Here is an 8,627-nt window from a genome sequence, read left to right on the forward strand (position 1 = left end):
CCAAAGCCCCTCTGTGCACCTCTGGCAGTGTCTCTCGGTGCCCGTGCCCCTGCACGCAGCCCGACCCATCCAGCAGCACCCCCGGGTCCTTTTTTTCTCTGCGTGACCCCCCAAAATGTCCAATTAGATTCCCATTACTGCCTCCCAGCTGCTTCCCAAAGGCAGCTGCAGCAGCAACAGGGGCTGGTGCTGCGGCTCCCTGCTGACGTCCCTTTTGCTTTGGGCCCCCGGCAGCGCTGCCCGGTGCCGGCCGTGCCCACGGGCACCGCGTGGCGCTGGGGGACCCAAAGGTCCCCCGGAGCCGCTACCCCAGGGGCTGTCCCCAGCGGCGTGGGACAGCCCAGCCCCTGCACGGAGCTGGGGGTGCCCGTGTGGGGCCGCCTCGTGCCCTCCGGCCGTGCCGGTGAGCGGTGCCCGTGCTGGGGCAGCTCCGGCACCGCTCGCTGCTTTTGCGCGCTGCCGGCCGGCGGGAGCACGAAGAGTGGCGTGTCCTTTGAACGGGCTCCAGCAGCGACAGGTGCTGGGAAAGGCGACGCGGGACGGCTCCTGCTGGTGTAAAGGATACTCCTCTCTCCCTGCACTAATCCAGCTCTGTTACACCCAGTATAGAAGGGGCTGCTCCGGCCAGGCGCTGCCACAGCGTCGATGCTGCTCTCCTGACTGCCCTCTGCCCCGGGGACCCCAGGTAAAGGGGCCGGGGGGGGGGGCTGTGCGGGTGGGCAATGGGGTGTCTGTAGCCTTTGGGGTCCCTGTAGCCACTGGTCCCATGCTGGGGGCAGCGGGGTAACCCTGGGGACAGCCAAACCCTGAAGCCGGGGAGCCGAGGCTGCGGGGAGCAGGGACGGCTCAGCCTCACGCCGCTCCCTGCCAGCAGCCCTCTGAGCCCAGTAAAACCAGTAAGCCCCACTGCCAGAACGGTTGCCGGTGGGTTTATTCCCACCAGGGTCAGGGTTGCAGGGGCCAGGGCAGAGCCGCGGTGCTGGGCTGGGGGCTGGTGCTGCTGGCAGCTGTGCTGGCACACGGGCACCCACGGGTGCTGCCTAAACCCCCGCAGCCCCTCGGCGTGGGACCGCTTGGGTGGGAGCTGCCGGGACCCCCAGCAGACGGGGTCGTGCTCTGCTGGCAGCTCCCAGGGATGCTCCCCTCGCCCCCTCCCCATGTGGGCACCCGGCGTCCCCTGCCCCCACGGGGGGACACAGCCTTGGTTTGGCACCCCGGCCGTGCCGGGTGCCGGCTGCCTGCGCGGCGCCGTGGCAGCGACAGGTGCCGGTGTCAGGCCATCGATCAGTCACTGCACAGCAAATATCGGGGCACAACGGGACGGTGCAGGGACCAGGGGGCTGCACGGGGCCCGTCCCCGTGCCACCAACGAGAAAACCACCGGGGCTGCAGGACAGGAGCCCCCCCCCCGGGAGCCCCGCTGTGCCCGGACCCCCCAGCTCACCTCTTCTCTCCCGCAGGAGCCTCGCCGACCCGGGGCAGCCGCCTCCGGCTGCAGAGTGCCCATGGAGCAGGACGGCGTGGCGGGCAGCACGGCCGATGCCGGGGGGGCTGGGAGCATGGCTCCCCCCGCAGCAGAGGCCAGCACAACCCCTCCTGCTGCCCCCCAGGACACAGAGCCCACAGAGGGGAAGGGGCCGGCTGCTGCCCAGGCTCAGGGTGCGGAGCACGAAGAGCCCGGGAAGGAGAAGGCTGCGGCTGCCGAGGCTCAGGATGCGGGGAGAAAGGAGCCTGCCAAGGAGGAGCCCACGGGAGGGGAGGCAGAGCCCTCGGAGGAGAAGGGCCCGGCTGCTGCTGGGGCTCGGGACGGAGGAAAGGAAGAGCCCGTGAAGGAGAAAGCCCTGCCTGGGGGAGAGCCCCAGGGAGGAACGGCAGAGCCCGCAGAGGGGAAGGAGCCGGCTGCTGCCCAGGCTCAGGGTGCAGGGAGGGGAGAGCCCCCCGAGGAGAAGGCTGAGGCTGCAGCAGAGCCCCAGGCAGGGAATGCAGCACAGCCTGCCCAGGAGAAGGGCCCGGCTGCAGCAGGGGCTCAGGATGGAGGCGAGGAAGAGCCCACAAAGGAGAAAGCCACGGGCGTTCCAGAGGGTGGAGGAAAAGCAGAGCCCACGGAAGAGAAGGCTCCAGCTGCGGTGGAGGCTGAAGGAGGGAAGGCAGAGCCCGCGGAGGAGACAGCACAGGCTCAGGATGGAGCAGGGGAAGAGCCCGTGAAGGAGAAGGCGCCCGCTGCTGCGAAGGCTCAGGGTGGAGGGAAGAAAGCGGCCAAGGCGGAGAAGACCCCAGCTGCAAAAAAGCCTGCAAAGGAGAAGGCCCCTGCTGCTGTAAAGGCTCAGGATGGAGAAAAGAAGGCGGCAAAGGCAGAAAAAGACCCGTCTGCCAAAAAGGCTCAAGACAGGGGCAAAGAAGAGCCCACAAAGGAGAAGGCCCCAGCTGCGGCAAAGGCTCAGGATGGGGAGAAGACAGCAGAAAAGGTGGAGAAAGCCCCAGCTGCAAAGACGACTCAGGATGGGGGCAAAGAAGCTCCTGCGAAGGAGAAAGCCACAGCCGCTCCTGCAAAGGCTCAGGGTGGAGGGGAGGAAGCTGCACAGGTGGAAAAAACCACAGCTGGAGGCAAAGAAGAGCCTCCAAAGGAAGAAGCCACGGCTGCTGCGAAGGAAGAAGCCACGGCTGCTGCAAAGGAGGAAGCCACAGCAGCTGCTGCAGAGGCTCCGGATGGAGAGAAGAAAGACACCAAGGGGGAAAAGGCCCCAGCGGCAGCAACGGCTGAGGATGGGGGCGAGGAGCCCACGAAGGAGGAGGCCCCGGCCGCTGCAGAGGCTCAGGCTGAAGGGGAGGAAGCAGCCGGTGCGGAGGAGACGAGCAAGCAGCAGCCACCGAGGGGCCCCGAGCCCGCGCGCCCGGCTCTGCTGCAGAGCCTGAGCTGCCCGGCCGCCTGCCAAAGGTACCCGGGGAAGCATCCCCCAGGGGCTGCCCAGCGAGCTGGTGCCCTCCTAGGTGGGGGTCCCCTCCCTGGGGTCCCACGGGGCAGAGGTGGGGGCCGGGCACGGGGCTCGGGGCGCTGCTCACCTCCTGCTCCTGCTTCCAGGGAGGAGCGGCCCGGGGCGGAGGTGGCCGCGATGGAGATGATTCCGGAGGAGAGCGCGCTGGCACCAGCAACAGAAGGTTTGGTGGAGCCCACCCCGGCCCAGGAGGACCTGCGGCCCCCTGAGCAGCCTGACCCCGCGGGCAGCACTGGCATCCCGCAGGAGAGGACATTGCCCGGTGCCGCAGGGCAGCCCCAGCCCGCTTCAGAGCCTCCCGGGGACGCAGAGCAGCCTGGCCCCGGTGCCGCAGGGCAGCCGTCCTCGACGGAGGCAGAGCCACCCCCCAGCCCCTACCTCACCCCCGATTTTGGGAAGGAAGACCCTTTTGAGATACTGGGTAAGGCTGTGCCGCCCCCCCAGCCCTGTGCTCTGGGCTTTGTCCTCAGCCCGGTGGCACCCTCAGCCCGTGGCAGCCCCGGGGTCTGCCACGTCTCCGCCGCTGCCCTCCCGGGACGCCAGCTCCTGCTGCTGGCTCGTGGCCCACCGGCAGCCTTCGAGCTCCGGTTTCACTGTAAACAGGGCTAAATGCGGCGTGTCCCCTCCCCAGGCTTCTCCCAGCCCAGCCTGGCACGCGTGGCGCTGCCCGGGGCTGCCCGGCGGGACGAGGAGCCTGTCCTGCCACGGGAGTGACAGCCGCCGCCTGGCCGCTGGCGAGGGACAGCGTGTCCCCTGTCCTGCCCCGCCGTCCTTGGGGGCACGGCGGGGTGGCTGCGCCAAGCCCTCGAGCGGAGGGTGCTGGGGGGGTCCCTGCGAGGGCCAGCTCCTGCTGATGTGGGGAGCGCGGGGGTGTGGGGTGCCCCGGAGTGGGTCTGTCCTGGGTGGGCGAGCAGGACGTGGTGGCACGGAGGGGGTGGCACGGAGGGAGCGAGGGAAACGTGCAGCAAAGAGGGGTGCCGGGTGGGATGGTGGCTGCTGAGGGAGACACGCAGCAGCGTGGCCTGGAGAGGGCGAGCGTGACACGCGTGGTGGTGGCCCACGGGTGGCCAGCAGACACGCGGCAGGGTGACACGTGGCAGGGCGATGCTGTGGGCAGTGCTGGGGGTGCCGGGCAGCTGCCGGGGGGTCCCTGACCTGCAGGAGGCACCCGGTGAGCTCCCAGCACGGGGCACCCCCAGGGTCCCGGCAGCAGGGTCCCCCGGCGGGCAGCTCCCTTCTCACCCCCTCCTCTCTCGGCAGACGACGTCCCCCCGCCGCCCGCGCCCTTCGCGCACCGCATCGTCACGCTGCGGTCGGCCAGCGTCAGCTCCCAGTTCAACCTCAGCTCCAAGGAGATCCTGGGGGGGTAAGGAGGGGTCCTGGGCTGCGGGAGGGCCGAGGACGCCTGGGTCTCCCCCAGCTCTGAGCAGCGAAGGGGTCTCCGGGGAGCCTCCAGCGCCCGGCTCGGAGCAATGCCCCTGCCTGCAGCAGGACCCTTCGGCTGCGGAGGGGCTGGATGGGTGCGGGGGGAGCAGGGAGCTGCTGCCGTGGGTGCTGGGGTCCCCAGGCGGCCGTGATGCCATCGACGCCTCTCCTGTTCCGCAGGGGCAAGTTCGGTGAGGTCCACACGTGCACCGAGAAGCAGACGGGGCTCAAGCTGGCTGCCAAAGTCATCAAGAAGCAGGGCGCCAAGGACAAGGTCTGACCGATGGGTGCAGGAGCTGGGGCTCTTGAGGGTGCCAAGCCGGGGGGCTCCTCGCTGCTGTCCCCCCCCCCCCCCCCGGGGGGGGGCCCCCCCCCCCCCCCGCGCCGGTGGCTCTGCCATGTCTGACACCGGCCCCCCGGCGGTGCTGCCGCCGCAGGAGATGGTGCTGCTGGAGATCGACGTGATGAACCAGCTGAACCACCGGAACCTCATCCAGCTCTACGACGCCATCGAGACGCCCCGGGAGATCATCCTCTTCATGGAGTTGTGAGTGCCGGGGCTGCGCTGCGCGGGGCTCAGCGCCCAGGCGAGGGGCACCATTGCGGGGGGCTGCGCCCGTCTCCGGCCGTGGGGGAGGTGTGTCAGCCCCTGGCTGAGCAGAGGTGGCCGTCCCCAGGGAATGTCCCCAGCCTTGCTTGTCCCCTCGGGCACCTCCCGGTCTGGCTCTGTGGCCGGGGCAGCATCTCCTCAGCCACGGCTGTGTTGGGGCCGGGGATGACCGGCCTCAGTGTGCCCCTGGCTCTGCCGTGGCTGTTCCGAGGCAGCCTCCGCAGCAGCCTCCCTGCGGTGAGGCTGGGCCGGGGGCTCTGCAGGAGGCTGGCGTGGGGAGGGACCCCCGGGTGACCCCAGGGACCCGTCCGTGCCTGTGCAGCATTGAGGGCGGCGAGCTCTTCGAGCGGATCGTCGACGACGACTACCACCTGACGGAGGTGGACTGCATGGTGTTCGTCCGGCAGATCTGCGAGGGCATCCGCTTCATGCACCACATGCGCGTCCTCCACCTCGACCTCAAGGTGCGGGGCCGGGCTGCTGGTGGCTCCCGATGCGCCGCCGCCGCCTGTGTCCTGGTGGCCGGGACGTCCCCTCCGGGCCCTTGCCCCGGGAGCCGGACTCTGACTGGGGGTCCCTGTCCCCGCAGCCCGAGAACATCCTCTGCGTCGCTGCCACCGGGCACATGGTGAAGATCATCGACTTCGGGCTGGCTCGAAGGTGCTGAGCTCCCCCTGTCCCCTTCGGCTTCATCCTCTCCCTCTCCCACCTTCACTTCAGTGTGAGGAGGGGTGCGGGGAGCACCGGGGTGGCTGCCCGTGGTGGCTGAACCCCCGCCCCGGCCACAGGTACAACCCCCAGGAGAAGCTGAAAGTGAACTTTGGCACCCCCGAGTTCCTCTCCCCCGAGGTGGTCAACTACGAGCAGGTCTCCTACTCCACGGACATGTGGAGCATGGGCGTCATCACCTACATGCTGTGCGTCGGGGTCCCGGGGGGCTGGCAGCACCGTTCCGGGGGCTGGGGCTGAGCCCCCGCTGCTCCCCCCCGGCACGGGGCAGTCCCCAAGCCGGGTTAGCCCCGTGCAGGGGGAGTTTGGGCACCCCCTGCTCATCCGTCCCCCTCCGCTCCCCCAGCCTCAGCGGCCTCTCCCCCTTCTTGGGCGACAACGACACCGAGACGCTGAACAACGTCCTGGCTGCCAACTGGTACTTCGACGAGGAGACCTTCGAGAGCGTCTCCGACGAGGCCAAGGACTTCGTCTCAAACCTCATCATCAAAGAGAAAAGGTGCGATGCCGGGGGGGCACCTTCCATCTGCGCGCTCTTGGCTCTGCCCAGCCCCTGCGTTCGGCGTGCAGCTCCCTGGGCTGGGGCCAGCCGTGTCCCCAAAGCCCTGCCCTGGCCCTTGGCTGTCCCCAGGCAGAGCCCCCTGTCCCTGCAGGGCCGCCGGCCATGAGCGGGGTCCCTCCCTGTCCCACTGGACCCTGGGCACATCCGCAGGGCTGATGGCCAGGGCACAGTTTTCTGGGGTCGGGGGGGCTTTTGCATGGCACAAGAAGGGGTCAGATGGGGGAAAGGGGCTTCAGGGGGACCCGGGGTGACCCGCTCGCCTCTCGTCCCCAGCGGCCGGATGAGCGCAGGGCAGTGCCTGCAGCATCCCTGGCTCAACAACCTGGCAGAGAAGGCGAAGCGCTGCAACCGCCGCCTCAAGTCCCAGGTGCTGCTCAAGAAATACGTCATGCGGCGGCGCTGGAAGGTGTGTGGGGACGGAACGGGATGGGACGGGGTCAACACCGCCCCGCTCTGCTGTCTAGGGGAGCCTGCGTGCCCCCAGGGTGGGATCTCCCCAGACACAGGCACCTTTTTGACTCCCCTGAGCCCATCCCAGGAGCTCATTGAAGTGGCGTCGGGATGGAGGGGAGGGAAGCTCCTGGGGCCGGCCTTAGCCCTGCACGTCTCTCCCGTGAAACCCGGTGCAGGCAGTGCCTGGGCGGCCGCCAGCTCCCCGGCCCAGCTCCCGAAGCAGCTCTGGGAGTGCCGCCGGGTTCAGCCTCGAGGCCCGCAGCTGGACTCGTGCCTCTCCCCTTCCCTTTCACAGAAAAACTTCATTGGGGTGTGTGCTGCCAACCGGTTCAAGAAGATCACCAGCTCGGGGTCGCTGACGGCGCTGGGCGTCTGAGCGTGGGCTGGGGGCTGAGCACCGTGAGCCCAGAGGAACCGCTCGGAGAGGGGGCTCGGGGGCTGCCGACCCCCATCCCGGGGCCGTGCCGGGGCCTCACCCCTGGACAGGAGCAGGATCTGGGCAGGGGCAGCCCCAGCTCCGCTCATCAGCCGGCTGCTCCAGCCCCCGCTGCGCCTCGCCACGAAGCCACCGCCTCGCTCCTGCCCCGGCACCGCGGGGCTGCCTGGGGCCCGCACCCCGGGGGCTCCTCACCCACAGCCACCCTTCCTGGGCTCTCGGGGCTTGAGCCACCCCCGTCCCCAGCGAGCCGATGCTCCCGCCTGCATTTCCACGGGCTGCGAGGTGGTTTCCACGCTCGTTCCTGGCACGGCAGCACCACGCAGCAGCGTTCCCCGGCCCGCAGCAGTGCTCCCCGCTCGCGCTGCTTTCCTGGGACCTCGGAGCAGCCCGATGCCAGCGCTGCTGCCAGCCCTGCACGCTCACCGCCACCTGGGCACAAGGTTTGCTCGCTCCGCTTGCAAACGCCGCAGCCCTGCCGCACGAGAGCTCTCGGACCCCGAGGTGCCCGCCTGCCCCGTGCGGTGCCAGGCTCTGCTCCCGTGGGGGCAGCGGGTTTGTGGCACAGGGGTGGCGGAAGGCAGGTGCGGACCCGCACCCCTGGGGACCTGGCGCAGGAGCCGGGGCTGCGGCATCGCCTCCCCGCCGCGCGGAAGCTGGAGCCGGCCCCGCGCTGCTGCTCGCACAGGAAGGGAGGAAGCGCCGAGCACGTTTCCAGGAGCGTCCCCAGCTGGGAGCCAGCGAGCGAAGAAGGAGGCTTTGTGTTCCTCCTCACCCCTGCCCTCCGCTCTGCCAGCGGGGGAGAAGCGCAGCCTCTCCTTCACGCGTTCCCCCCCCCCCGGCCAGATAAAGGCAAGCGAGGCGTCCTAATGCAGACCAGCTGGGCCGCGCTCCCACCCCGCTCCTGGAAGGATTGCTTCAGCCCTGACCACCAACACACAGGAACTGCCGGCCGCCAGCGTCCCCCCGCCGCCAGCGGGGCCGGGCCGGGGCCGCCGTGCCGGGGCAGCGGGTGCTGCGCCCGCTCCTCGCCCAGCCCTCGCCCCCTCTCCCCGTGAGCCCCCTCCTCACAGCACGGCCAGGGCACGGCGGCCCCCAGCTTGGCAGCCTCCAGCCTTGCCCAGTGCTGGCTGGCACCGGGCTCCCCCCCCAGCTTTGTTTTTCTTGCCATGGAGTGAGGGCTGTGCACGCTCCGGGGCTGCCTGTGCCCTCCGTGGCTGCTGCGGAGCCCTTGGTGCTGGTCCTGGGGCAGGGACGGGGGCAGGCAGCGGCCCCCCCGGCCCCGCTGGTGGCAGCAGGTGGATGTGGCTTTGGGCTCGGCACCCGGCCCCTGCCCGGGCTAGCAGCATGGCTTGCAGGGCCCTGCCCGATGCGGGAGAGCTGCCCGCGCGCTCGGCTTCTTGTAAATAAATGTACAGG

General features: G+C 70.0%; 1 protein-coding gene across 1 annotated transcript; it reads left to right on the forward strand.

Moving 5' to 3' along the window:
* Positions 1–542: 542 nt before the first annotated feature.
* MYLK2 (myosin light chain kinase 2) lies at positions 543–7,289 on the forward strand. The gene is made up of 15 exons (XM_035344225.1): positions 543–685; positions 1,461–1,472; positions 1,503–1,626; positions 1,906–2,095; positions 2,399–2,935; positions 3,080–3,414; positions 4,254–4,359; positions 4,599–4,692; positions 4,856–4,965; positions 5,351–5,492; positions 5,618–5,688; positions 5,817–5,945; positions 6,104–6,256; positions 6,593–6,725; positions 7,068–7,289. The coding sequence occupies exons 3-15, from the start codon at positions 1,506–1,508 to the stop codon at positions 7,146–7,148; spliced, it is 2,202 nt and encodes a 733-aa protein (XP_035200116.1). The 5' UTR covers positions 543–685; positions 1,461–1,472; positions 1,503–1,505; the 3' UTR covers positions 7,149–7,289.
* Positions 7,290–8,627: the final 1,338 nt, after the last annotated feature.

The sequence above is a fragment of the Oxyura jamaicensis genome, chromosome 20 (assembly GCF_011077185.1).
Source record: "Oxyura jamaicensis isolate SHBP4307 breed ruddy duck chromosome 20, BPBGC_Ojam_1.0, whole genome shotgun sequence".
Classification (NCBI taxonomy): Eukaryota; Metazoa; Chordata; class Aves; order Anseriformes; family Anatidae; genus Oxyura; species Oxyura jamaicensis.